Source organism: Aethalodelphis obliquidens, unplaced genomic scaffold (genome assembly GCF_003676395.1).
Source record: "Aethalodelphis obliquidens isolate GAN/ISIS:26980383/991018 unplaced genomic scaffold, ASM367639v1 scaffold84, whole genome shotgun sequence".
NCBI classification, from domain to species: domain Eukaryota; kingdom Metazoa; phylum Chordata; class Mammalia; order Artiodactyla; family Delphinidae; genus Aethalodelphis; species Aethalodelphis obliquidens.
In genome coordinates, this window is record NW_020838028.1 from 594,546 (window position 1) to 608,392 (window position 13,847).

General features: G+C 41.1%; 1 protein-coding gene across 1 annotated transcript in view; it reads left to right on the forward strand.

The window, feature by feature from the left end:
- Nucleotides 1–13,847, forward strand: part of SLC38A1 (solute carrier family 38 member 1) — a 69,462-nt gene that overhangs the window by 27,220 nt on the left and 28,395 nt on the right. Inside the window, exons 3-4 of the mRNA XM_027093514.1 lie at nt 4,691–4,766; nt 5,053–5,168. Of these exons, the coding sequence (XP_026949315.1) occupies nt 4,691–4,766; nt 5,053–5,168 (192 nt within the window). The remainder of the gene's footprint in view (nt 1–4,690; nt 4,767–5,052; nt 5,169–13,847) is intronic.

The window sequence follows — 13,847 nt, forward strand, 5'->3', positions numbered from 1 at the left end:
CTGGCAAGAGTAAGTCTTTTAGTACGAGGAAAGTCTCTAACAGTAAACGTGCAACCCTCTTTCTTTGGCAAGCACTTCTTTCTTCTCCACCCAAGGACTAATAATACTGTTTTAGGTTTGGGATGATTGTCGGTTATTGTTATCTTAAAGTCGTTGAAATATTAATAGATTATCCTAGCTGTAGCCAGGCAAATATTCACATATTTTAATATTTATCTACTGTTGCTCTAATCTCCATGAATAGTTATTGTTGTTATGACCCAGGAAGCTTCTAACAAAATTTGAGAGTCTTTCATTAAGATATTTCTTAATGAGGAACTCTTGTCACTACACCTTACATCCTTGGTCCCTGTATGTCTTCCGGAGTTCATGAACTACATTTGTATCATCGGGAGGACCCTTGAAAAGTTACCCCTTCTCTTCTTCTTATGTCTTTTCTATACCTTACGGAAGAAGATACCATAACTTCTTCCCATATTCAGTTTTCATTTCAGAAAATTCTTCCCTGGCTTTAATTGCTCCTGCTACAACGAAAATCTGTTTTCTCCTATTTTGGGGAGAGTTTATCCACCAGATAAGGCTTTTCTCACCTCTCAGTCTTCTCTTTAAATGCCTTTAAATGCCTATTTCTTTAATTCTTTCATGTTTTCCAGTCTCTCAGTTACATGCTTCTTTCCTCCTTTTCTCTTTTCCTTTTTTATAGACTGTTAGTTTCAGTGAAAGAGCTAGGAAAGGTCATTTAAGTTCAACCACTCATCTCTTTCGTGTTATAAATCTTCCAATGGAACACTATAACCTAGTAAGAACCTGACTGGTAGAGATTAAAATAGGAAGATTATCTTCCCATTGTACAACCCATCCTTAACTGGATTGTTGTTGTTGATTGATTTTTGGCTTCAAATAACTGCTCTATATTGCTTGTCTCCCTTCACACTACCTCAGTATAACGCCTACATCCTTTTTAAGGCTTTGTCTGTTGAAGGTCAGCATGACAGCCACTGTAGATTTTTGTTTTGTTTTGTTCACAGAACAATTGGCTACCTAAGAGTTGATCAGATTCTGCTTTATGGGTACAGAACGACCCACTGAAAATGCTTTTTTAATAATACTTTTCATTCCCAAGACCGCATGTCAAAGGCACCTTCTCCAATAGCTCATTTTTAAGTCAATAAAGAGGTCTTTGCCAGAGGTCAGTGCTTTTTAACATGAAATTGCATTTTTAAAATGGTGAGATAACAGAAACTTGTGATAAGCTGCTTGACCTAGTTATTATAAATGGACTTTTCCATTACAAAAAAAAAGGTTGGTTTTATTTTGTTTTAAGAAAAAGTTTGCAGAAATACAAAGCAAAGATCGAAAGGCAGAAGAACAAGTTGAAATACCGTAAAGAGAATACAGAGGCTTTATCTGAGTACTCCGTTCTTACTGAGCGAGATTTCCCTGCAGCCTAAGCTACGCCCTAGTTCCTCAATGGAAGAGGCGCATTTGGTTTATGGAGGGTTCCTCTGAGCTGCTAACACATGGGCAGGTACATAGAAGGAGGAGCTAAGGGAGTGAGAACATGACACCACCACTCTGGATGCAAGATGAGCTTAGTGCCACAGTCTGTGCTACAGAAAAATCGTAAGTAGGTCAGAGTCAGAAAACTGCGTTCAGACCAGAACATCCGCAGACTCATGGAGGATGAGGGTTGTGAACGGGCAGGAAGGCATTGGCAGGGAGGAGGAGGGAGGGTCTCTTGAGGGGAGAGTGGATTCCTAGCGGTACTTGTTCTTCAGTCTCTATTCTCAGAATGCCCTGGTCTTATCTTGATCCTCACCGCCTCTTGGGAAGACCATCTGGAAGAGCAGGGGGGAGCTAAGATTGAGCAGTGAGGCAAAATCAAATTCAGCAGTACCTGGAATTTGCAGGGCGAGCAGTTTGGACTCGAAATTTTTTCAGTGGGAGCACCAGTGAAGATATTTGGGAAAACCTATTAAGTCTTACTGTAGAAAATAGACAGAAAGAGGCAGAATCGGGAAGCACTCAAAGCACTATTTGTTTTAATGTGCTTTTTCATGGTTACTCATCACAACAGCTCTGCAGGTCACTTGCATTATTCTCATCCTGCAGAAGCGCTGCCGCAGAGAGCTGGCAAGCATGCAGGGGCCTCTTCTTCCTCCCCTTCCGTTGCAGTGTTTGACCCTGTTGAATGCCCCTGCATCCAGGTGCCTTGATCCGGTTCTTCTCTATCAGTCTTCCGCCGCAAGTCTGGGGAGCATTGGCAGGCCAAGAACTTAGATCTGCCATAATAGGAGGTTTACTGGTGTTTGGTTTAGTTTCTTTGAAAACGTTCGGGCTTTCCCGTTAATTTAAAAACAATGGAGATTCTCTTTGAAAAGCAAGTCTCTCTGCAAGAAAGGCAAACAGGGGACCTTCTGGATAATGATTTGGTAGACTTGAGTTGATTGTTGAAATTAGCCTGATTGCATACAGTCTTTTATTTAACAGCCACACTAATATGAGTCAATTTCAGTTTGGAAAGTCCAGCACCCCCATTTCCTTGGGCCGCCTGGGTGAAAAGGAAGGCTGCTCTCCCGGTCCCTCTCCAGCCAGATCTGTAAACCTCAGTTCTTGGGAAAGATTGAAAATGTTAAGGGCAAAAGAAGAGCCAAGGCTAGAGAACTGCCAGACGGGTCTCCAAAGACACAGCTTTCATTATGTCACTCTCTTGCTAAGACCCTGCAATGCTGTTTCTCAGGCCTCGGCCCTTTAGTTTCCTCGGGCTAATCCCACCCAATAATGGTTTTTCCTTCTCTGGCTTCCTTATCTCATCTCCATTTTGCATGGCCTGATGTTCCTATTCTGGTGTTAGCTGGTCTGGTCTCTCCTCAGCTGGAATGTCAGCTCCTGGGTTTCCAGAGACCAAGGTTTTCTTCACTGCCTTTTCATCTCTGACAGTCACTGGACAGGTCCTAGGCAAAGGCAGATGCTGAAGGAAATAAACCGCAGGCTGCGCCACTCATACCAGGTGGTGGCCTCAGGGGAAGTTCATAATATCTATGTTGCCTGGCTTTGGTTTCTCCTGGCGAAATAATGCAGACCTGAAGAATATGGATTAAAGATGAAAACGGTAGACAGATAAAACCAACATTAATGATATATATCTTTCATTAAAACATGGTTTATGGTGAAATATAGCCTCATTAGAAAAAAGCATATGAGGGCTTCCCTGGTGGCGCAGTGGTTGGGAGTCCGCCTGCCGATGCAGGGGACACGGGTTCATGCCCCGGTCTGGGAAGATCCCACATGCCGCGGAGCGGCTGCGCCCGTGAGCCATGGCCGCTGAGCCTGCGCGTCCGGAGCCTGTGCTCCGCAACGGGAGAGGCCACAACAGTGAGAGGCCCGCGTACCGCAAAAAAAAAAAAAAAAAAAAAAGCATATGAAAATATAATGTATAGTTTAAAGATATATGCCTCTTTAAGATAGTCCAATTCAAATGGCTTTATATTTATTAGTGGAAAACGCACTGATTATTTCTTACTTAGACCAGATAATAAAACTTCCAGAAGGAGAGCCGAAAAGCACCCCTAACATGTCTTAACTAATACATGTGCAGTTTGCTTATGAATAGACTTTTCTTTGACAATAGCACTTAAAGTTCTGATATTAATCCCGAATGTATTTGCTGGTCCTTCGAGCATTCCGAATTCCTCCTTCTGTATATTTGTGTATACTTTACTCCACTCACCCTGTCTGAATCTTTCCCACATGTTGCTCTTCCTCTGTGCCTGGAGCTGTACTTATGTTTTACATGTGCTCTCATTTAATTCTCCCAGTAACACTATGAGATAATATAATAGCGTCGTTCCCGTTTCACAGATCAGGAAACTGGGGTAGCATACTCAGGCCCTCAGAGCAAGTGAGAATTTGAACTCACGTTCTGAATCCCATGCTTGCTTTAAGCCCTACTAGCTCTGCCTCTAACCATGGACCATATGCCCTGCTTCCTCCACCATAATTTCCTGTGGGCTACTGCTGCATCACTTATTACACACCCCCATATCTCCCACATTGCCTGGTCTAGTGACTCGCATATAAGCAGGTGCTGAAAGAATGTGTGATGGGAAAAGAGTTGTTTTCCTTTTTGCTGGGGGGAGGGAATTCCTATGTAATACCTTTGTGCTCCAGGAATGTGAACTCAGAAGGAATCCTGCCTCCAATATTCTTTTAAATGCCAGCTTTATAGTATTCTTGACATCATCTAATTTTCCATTAGAGAACAATCTATGTAAAAGTTAACTTGCATTGCATATAATGTTTTAATTAGTATTAAAATGATTCAAAATCTATAGCTCTTTTTGACTTACGGTTGTCTTTCATTTCCTCTCAAGATGAGCACCTGCTGTTTGCATTGTTTTGTGCTAAGTAGAGTGAGGGATATAAAAAGGAATGAGGCAAGGTGTCTGCCCTTGGAGCACATTTAGTTTATTTGGTAAAACAAGAATGTGGACAACTAACACTGGCAAAAAAAACCCAAACCAAAACAAAAATGAGGTAGGGAGAGTGGTTGAATAGGACTATAAACTCTTAAGTAACTGGTTGATAACTTTTTATGTGTGATGTTTTGGTAAGTAATAAATCATTTAGTCATGATGTTAAATTTTCAAGTCATTATCATGAAATTAAATCATAATACGTCTCTTTACAGCAAGTTTATTTCTGATCGTGAAAGTAGAAGGAGTCTCACGAACAGCCATTTGGAAAAAAAGAAATGTGATGACTATGTAAGTGTCATTATAATAAAGTTTGCTTATTTTTTAAAATTACATAAATTGTGACAGATGTTTAATTCATCCAGCATAGTACCAAAAACATAGCTATTTATTCACCGGGTTATTCCTCGGAGCCTCTGTATTTTCTCCTAAAACCCATTTAAAAAAAGTAACTAGACCACTAAGAAAGGATTCCTCGAACTTCATTTCCCTGTTGGTTCCTGATAGTGCTTTCTTTAAAGGCTTTGGCATGACGATCTGTCTTGAGGACTCTTTTGCTTAATGTGTCTCTGTTCAGATTCCAGGAACAACCTCCTTGGGCATGTCTGTTTTTAACCTAAGCAACGCCATTATGGGCAGTGGGATTTTGGGACTCGCCTTCGCCCTGGCAAATACCGGAATTCTACTTTTTCTGTGAGTGTTGACACTGCCGTACCTTTCATTTAAAAAACTGTATTTTCTGTATGTTTCTGTTCATACACAGAAGACATTGGAAATATTTCGAAATAGTTCTTATTTCTTTCTATGTTTTACTAACTTGGCTAAGTTACAGTGTATCCTTCTATATTGTTTGTTTGAATGATTTTCGAGGAAACACCTCATATTTATAAGAAAGTAAAAGGAGAAAATGTTTTCATTAATCAAAAATACCAAAATAAGCACTTGCAAAAAAGATAAAAGATTTGAAAATAGCACTTTTTGTATTTTTGGACTCTAGACTTGTCACTTTAAATCTCAGCTATCAATAAATGGTGAAAATATTGAGGTGTTTAATCCATCCAGTCACCACTTTGGTATTGGATAGCTGTGGAACACATACTATATCCAAAGGTAACTGCAAATTCGTTTGTAAGAAATATTCAAGAAGCATAGAAGTTTTCAGTGTTTTAAAGATGAGAAATTATTCTGTACTTTCCCCCTGAGATTCAGTGAAAAGAAAATGGGCAATTTTCTTCTGAAATAAGTTCATCTCAAACTGTTGAATGAGATTTTCTGCAAATGTACAGAGGGCTGAATTTCATTTGGAATGAGATGAAGACAGATCATACAGTTTATACCAGGAAAATTCCCACCCAGCCTGATTTCTCAGACCTCAAAGGAGTAACAGTGGTGCTTTCACCCCTGACGACACTCATGCTCTTCACTGGGCTTGCCCAGTAGTCATCATTGTCAGATCCATCATTTCCTTGGAAGCAGTGACCAAAATGTCTACTAATCCTGCAAGTTGTGTTTATTCCTTTAGAAAGACTTAGAAGACTGTGATGGAAGTGCATTGCTACCCATGCCACTACTCAGGCATCAGAAATGCCCATCCAGGCTGCACCATATTGGTCCACAGCACTAGGGATTAATAGTCATACTTTTGTGTGTAAACCCACTAGAGGTATCCCTCCTAGAGTCAGAACAGCTCTGTGTAGGACAGCGAATCTAATACATTACCTTCCTCTTGTCAACCTAACCAGTAAACCCACTGTAGCCTCCTCGCTTCATTGCCCCGGCTGGATCTTTCTAGGTGGTCTTTCTGTTTACGTATATCATGAGCCAAGTGGCAGGTTTTAGGGTAAAATGACAGGAGTTGGATAAAATATTTCTGTGGTGATACTTTTTTTGTATATGTGAAATTCTGACCCTGGGACGATACCATAGATGGAGTTTGAGTAGCTACGCTTGTGAAATTCAGTGCATTGACATGAAACACCTGACTGCTAATCTCAACTCCTCTTCTGAATTGGCTGTATAGTCCAGCAAGTTACTTAGCTATTCTGAGCTTCAATTCCCTACCCTTTGAAACAAGGAAATTGCACTAGAAAAATCTCAGAACCCTGTTCACCTCCAAAACCCTATGGTCTGTGACAATTTTCAGTCATTCCAAAGCTGGAAATATGTTTGGTTTGGACATGTGTTTTACACTGATTGCTTTCTTTTTAATTATTGTAATATATCAAGTAGTTATATGTTAACATAGGCTAAAGAGTCATTTCTTTGGTGATGATGACAAGAACAGCTCTTGTGGCTCTTACTCTATGCCAGAAACTGCTCAGAGTGTTTTTGTTTTGTTTTGTTTTGAGTTTTTGCGGTACGCGGGCCTCTCACTGTTGTGGCCTCTCCCGTTGCGGAGCACAGGCTCCGGACGCGCAGGCTCAGCGGCCATGGCTCACGGCCCAGCCGCTCCGCGGCATGTGGGATCTTCCCGGACCGGGGCACGAACCCGCACCCCCTGCATCGGCAGGCGGACTCCCAACCACTGCGCCACCAGGGAAGCCCTCGTCATCTTTTTTATGTAGCCAGGGCTTTTGTTTTTAGTTTGTCTTTTCTGGACACTTGCCAAATCCCTTTGTTCCCAGTGTTTCACAATGCTGTGTCTTGCTGTGTGCCTTTTTTCCTCCATTGTGTCAGGCAGCTGGTACATCTTTTCTTTTAGAAATTCATGGTCTTCAGTTCTGGGACATTTTCTTACATTGTTGTGTTGATGAATTCCTTCCTTCTCTTTCTCTTTTCTCTCTTTCTGGAACCGTTACCAAGATTTTGGACCTTCTGGACTAGCCCTCTAACTCTTTATTCTTTTCTTTATTTTCATTTCTAAAGTTTTTCACTGTACTCTCTGGAATATGCCACCAGTTTTTTTCCAACTCTTTACTGAATGTTTTATTTCTCTTATTATTTTTTTATTTACAGGGGCTTTTAAACTTTCTTTGAATGTTCCCTTTTTATATTATTTTGTTTCTGTTTTACAATTTCATTGTTTTCTCTGAGGATTCTAGTAATGGTTTTTCTCTCTTATGGAAAATTTCAGACATCAAGTAGAGAGTCTAAAATATCCCTGTATTCCCTTCATCTCATGACCATGCTTGTTTAGTCAGCCCCTCACCCAGATTGTCTTGAAGCAAATCCCAGCCATCACATCGTTTCATCCATAAATATTTCAGTGTACTTCTCTAATATATAAGACTGTAAAAACATAACCATGATATGCCATACCCAGAAAATTAACCCCAGTTCCTTATATCATCAAATACCCAAACAATATTTAAATTGCTCTGCTTACCTTATTTTTAAAAAGCAATTGGATTGTTTAAATCAGTACTCAGATAAGGTCCATATACTACAGTTGGTTGTTATGTGGTTTAAGTCTCTTTCACTCTATAGGTTCCCCCATTTTCTTCTGTTCTTTTCTGCGCAGTTTATTTGTTGAAGAAAATGGACCATTTGTCGTATAGTGTTTCCCATAATCTGAGTTCTGCTGATTGTATCCCTGTGATGCAAGTTGATTTTTCTGTTTGTTTTGGACTCTTTCACTTCAGAATCTTTCCTTAGATGTCAGGTTGCCCTTCTCTGTCTGCTGTATTCAAGAATTGCAGGGGGTGGACTGGAACAAGGCTAATTGGAGCCTGGTACACATGAGTGGGGTTTGTTGGAAATAGCTTCACTAGAGGTGCTGTCAGTAGCCCTTTCCTTGGGGAACCAGCCGTGTCAGTTTCTTCTTGGCTGTTCAGATCACCCAGGGAAGATCTTCCAGTCACCTGCCTGTAGGGTCTGGGCACTGCTGCCATCTTTATGGGAACCAAGTTGGGGGAAAGGGCTTGGGTGAATATCTCTGTGCATGTGTCCACCCAATCCTAGTTTTCATTACAGAACCCCTCCTTCACAAGTTGTGCTGAGTCCCTCGCTCAGAGACTTACACTTTATACTTTTCAGAGAATATATTTTCTGTATATTTATGTATCTTTTGCCAAGATGGGAGAGGAGCAGTCACTCTGCTTTACAGAGTAGGTGCCTGGTCTGGGGAATCTAGCTATTTCTTGAAAGAAGTTCAACAGATGCTCTTTATTTTAGTTCATGCTGTCCATTGTTCCCTACTTCCAGTAATGCCACCAGGGCCTTTTGGGAATTCTGTGGTGTAAATTGGATTGGTCTTGGCTTTCTCCACTGCCAATTTAAGACTCAGCTCTGTCCACTTTCCAGCTTCTGAATTTTTGTTACTATCGTCTCTTCTCTGCTGTTCTTACTATCCTAGCAGTTTTATGCCTTAAGAAGTCGCTTTACTGGATTATTGGGGCCAGGGGAGCAGGAGTACATTCTTGTTTTCAACCTACCATTCCTGGAATTTGGTTGATTTTTAGTTATACTGGTTCAGGGATAAGTGATCTCTCATCTCATGACTTCAGTTTCTGATTGAGACCAAGAATTGCGTAAAGGTGACTTTTAGAGTTGCCGGAAGATTTCCTCTGGGTACAACTCTCATAGGTTGTTTGGTTCTTTGCAAGACACATGCATAGCAAGCACAACACACCAAACCTTCAGGTTAAAGCTCAGGAAGGTGGTTGTATAGAGACCCAAACGTACGAGTTTTTCACAGAATGCAGAGCTCTCCTACCTCAGAACAAGGGCTCCCTCTGTGTTATAAAACCAGCTGTTCCCACAACTGCCCAAGCCAAGAAGCAGTTGGCAGGAAGAAGATAATTCATCTGGTACAGGGCCCCGTTCCAGACGCATATTGGCCAAGGCAGAGAAAGAGCCCAAGGCTGTCCCGGCTTCTTTAGAAAAGCAGCTGGGAAGGCTCCTCCGTGTCTCACTGAGGCTGGGGTGCTGGGCTCCTCGTTGGAGTCATCTGGAAACTTGCTGGGGTGATTTCTTTTTGCTGGATGAGTTTGGGGCTCATTTTGGGGGCCTGACTATAATGGCTGTCATTCCTGTTTAACACACATCTGATTCAGTTCGATTCAGTGAATTCAGCCCTATTATGAGAACGCTGTGAGGTTTTGTGTTATCCTAAATCCTGAGGCCTTATAATTGCATCGGAGGAACCGGAAGTATGCTAGTGGTGAATCTCAGTGGACAGTTGTTCTGAAGGTATATGTTCTCTGTTGGCAGTAAAATGGGGCTGTTCCCTGAGGCAGCAGTTTGGGGATGTGCTGAGGCACGGGTAAGGGTCAAATGCACCTATTGAATTGAGTTTTCCTGAGTGGGATCCAAGGGAAAGGCAAAGGGTGCTGAAGAAATCTCTTTCCCCTGCATCCTCCTCTTCTATTGCTACTCTTTTCCCACAGCTTCCCCATAACTCCATCATAGCAAAAGTAGGAATTAAAAGTAAATATTGGGCTTCCCTGGTGGCGCAGTGGTTGAGAGTCCGCCTGCCGATGCAGGGGACACGGGTTCGTGCCCCGGTCCGGGAAGATCCCACATGCCGCGGAGCAGCTGGGCCGTGAGCCATGGCTGCTGAGCCTGCGCGTCCAGAGCCTGTGCTCCGCAACGGGAGAGGCCACAGCAGTGAGAGGCCCGCGTACCGCAAAAAAAAAAAAAAGTAAATATTAGCACAGAAGAATGATGGCTTTTGTTTTGTTTATTTCACATTACCATCTCCCCAAATAGGAAAGTTACATTTTCTAAAGATTTCTATTAAACGCATACGTTTTATAGAGAATTAATCTCTGAAGAGCATGTGATCTCCTCACTGTGCTAGGTGAGAGGTTTATTACACCGTATGGAATCTGATAAAGTAATAAATGCTTTATATCTTCCCATAACTTCTTAGCATGTATCATTATTATTTATTATTATTTTAATCATGTAACCTTTAAGTTTAAAACCATGAAAAATGAGAATGTAATTCATGACATTGCTGGGAGCTCAAAGAGATGTCATAGTTTATCATAAACACTGAGTTTGTAAACAATCTGTTTGAAATGATAATTGTGAAACAACATTACAATCTAAATGAAACAAAAGTTTAAATTTTATTTTGGTTGATTATAATTCCTGCCCTTTTTTGGTGTCTTCCATTTTCTTTCTCACTGGGTTAGTGGTTGTGAGAATAAAAAAGATAATGTATCTAAAAGCACACTTTGAAAAGGGGCACGCAAGAAGACATTTATTAGTTAGTACAACCCTGTAGGGCTGCTATAAGAAACTGAGTGAGTGAGTGTGTGTGTGTGTGTGTGTGTGTGTGTGTGTGTGTGAGAGAGAGAGAGAGAGAGAGAGAGAGAGAGAGAGAGAGAGAGAGAGGGAGAGAGAGAGAGGGAGAAAGAGAGAGAGACGGAGATGGAGAGAGTACCAGCAGTGCCTGGTACATAGTAACACTATGTACTAAGTGTTTGTTAAAGTATTAATTAGGTAGTTACCAGATAATAGTTAACATTTATTGAATGGTAACTATATATACCATGTTATCTCATCTAATCCCCACCAACAACACTATGAAGTAAATGTTAGCCCCATTTTACAGATGAAGTAACTGAGGCTTAGTAACAACTTAGAAAATAGGGGAGCCAGGGTTCCATGTTCCATCCAGGATTTCTTGAGCCTAGAACCTGAGTGATCTAAGACACTATACTGCCTTTTAGTGATGCCTTCAGAAGCCAAACTTACATTATTAATGTACTTCTTGAGGCAAATTTTATTCTTATCAATGGATACTTGCAAGTTAATCCTTTAGCTCTTTAAAGTCACCTCGTAAAATCAGTCAGTGTTCCTGAACTATTTTACGACTGTTCCACCAAGAACCGTCACCTTTATTGTAATGAAAATAGTTCAGCAATACCAAGGGTACGAAATTGTGTATCAGGGGTGGTCATGTTCCTGGTCGCAGCAAGTACAATACATGCCTCTAGTATATTGTAAAACCAGTAAACTTTTTGAACTGCTTCATATTTGTCATATCTGTGCCTGACTTCGCCTCATGTGCTATTTAAGATTTCCCACTGCCCTTGAACTTAATTCCTTCCAGGGCTTTAACTAAATTTTTGTAATTAAGAATTGAAAACCAAGAAATAGCAAAGTCAAATAACATCAAGTTTGTTATTAGGGAATTGGTTAAATAACCATAGTAGTTCCATAAAATGGAATATTAGACTACTATTTAAAGGAGTAAGATAGACTTACATGTACTGGTGTTGAAAAATTAAAAACAAACTGAATATTGGGTGGAAGTGAGGATGGGGGTAGATTGCGTAATATGTGCATATATTAGACTGTTCGGGAGGGTAAACAAGAAAACTGTTGACAGTGGCTACTTCTGGAGGGTGACACGCGGTCTGGGGGTGGAGTGGGAGTGGAAAGTTTACACTCTATAAAGTATCTTTTTACCATGTGCTTTAGGGGAAGAACCTAGTTGAGAAAACTGTTTTTTAGAGAACTTCAAATCACTGCGATAAGATTTTTCCTCTTTCTCTTTCCTGCAAAAAACTTGAGAAAAAAATATTTTCGGTGTCACTATGTAGACCACAAGAGCTAGAATGAGCGATCAGTACAGTGCCACCTGCTCCAAACTGCATTTTCACCACACTTGCCTGCAGACGGCCTTTGCATCAGCTACACCAGCGTCCCTCTCTTCTGTAGGGGCCGCCGGCACTGTGCCCATCACCTTGGCCTTTCTGCCACCCCCCTCCCATGCCGTCCCTGTGCTTCTGAATCCTGATGGTCCCATGAGACCCAGGTCCGATGCCATCTCCAAAAGTGTTTCTCTGATCCTCCCAGGTGGAAGGAAAGATCTCCCTTCCTTCTCTTTTTGGTGTAGCCTTTATCTTTCTAATAGCAAGTATTACTTCCATTATTTAGGCGTATATATTTTGTTCCCTATTGAACACTGAGCCCTACAAGGGCAGGATTAATGTCTTCCTTGTCTCTCTCCCCACGACAGGATCTAGAACAGTGGTTGCCTATAGCTGATTCTCAATAAAGTTTCCCTGAAATGAAAGAATATGTAAAAATTAGCATAGTCTTACATAGTCTTACAAGGCTTTAGGGCAAACAATGGCTCTCATAATTTTGCAGACTTAGCAGAGGGAAAACATCAACTCTGAGGTTTAGTTCACCTTCAGATTTAAAGTAGGCTCTGGAGATGTAATGAAAATTATAGAAGTTTAGGAAGGGACTCACCACCCATTGGTTACTTTCCTGGGAATGCCTCCTTCATTTGAAAATTCAAAATAGTTAGAGACTGTTAAGGAATACTGTAGGAGGTTAGCACTGCATTGCTAAAAGGGCGTTTGTTGCTAAATTGCTGTTTGCAAAAAGGACAGTAATTGTCATTGTCAGTTTACAGCAATTACCTTCACTTTGTGGTGGATTGTTTGTTCCAGTTGTAGGTGAGTTCTTCTCTCTCTCAGTATTTACCTTTGTGGACCATTATCACTTATCATTATCCTACCAAAAGATGCAACATTGTATTGTCTATAATCACAGTGTTTACAGACAAATCAGTAAATAGCCATGCCGGTAAAGATAAATCTATAAAATGAGGACTCTATAAACAAAGATCAGACTACCAGGTGCCTTCTCTCTTTAAATTAGGTGTTTTACAATTCAGCCTGCATAACGGGTAGGCAGAAATGGAATTAGAACAGACCCATCAACACGTTGCCCTAAGTCCTGTTCAGATATTATAGTTATTTGATCGTTACTATCATGTCACAAAAATGGGCTTCTTGTTCTTTCAAGAGGTTTGCAGTCTCAGATAACTGCCTCAGCATAGCTCTCTGGAGTTTCTAAATCATTTTCAGCAAATTCTACCAAATTGGAGTGAGATTGCAGTGTACCTTTGCAAATACTCTGCATGTTCTTGAACTGTCATCGCTCTGTTACTTTCCATATATTCCCAAAAGTTTGAATCACACCCACCAAGGTGATAATTTTGCTTTTAGCAGTAACAAAGATGGTTTGTGTGATATCTCTCAAGTCATTCCTGGTAAACGTTAAGTTGTCTTCTCTGTGGGCTCCCAAGCAGGCAATTCTTTGCCTCCTAAGGAAAGACCAAATTGGATTTTGTGATATCAAAACAGGGCGATGAAGAGGAAGTCAATAGGAAACGCTGCTCTTCTGATGATCCGAGGAGGTCCCTGGGTGGAGGCACACTCATCTTACGTCTTACATCAGTCGCTTACTTGTTTTCAAAATTCTTTGAGTTATAGTCTCCGTTCCTTAGAAATGATTTGAAGAGAAAATTGTTGTCCTTCAGCTGGCAGCAAAAATCATTGGCATCGGAGTCTCTTGTTTGGGAACAATAATACTGGAAGGGGAGCAGTGGCACATTCAGGCTTGCCAGCATTAGAAATACATGTAGAAAGGACAGCGGCAGTGCCATTGAACTCTATTGAA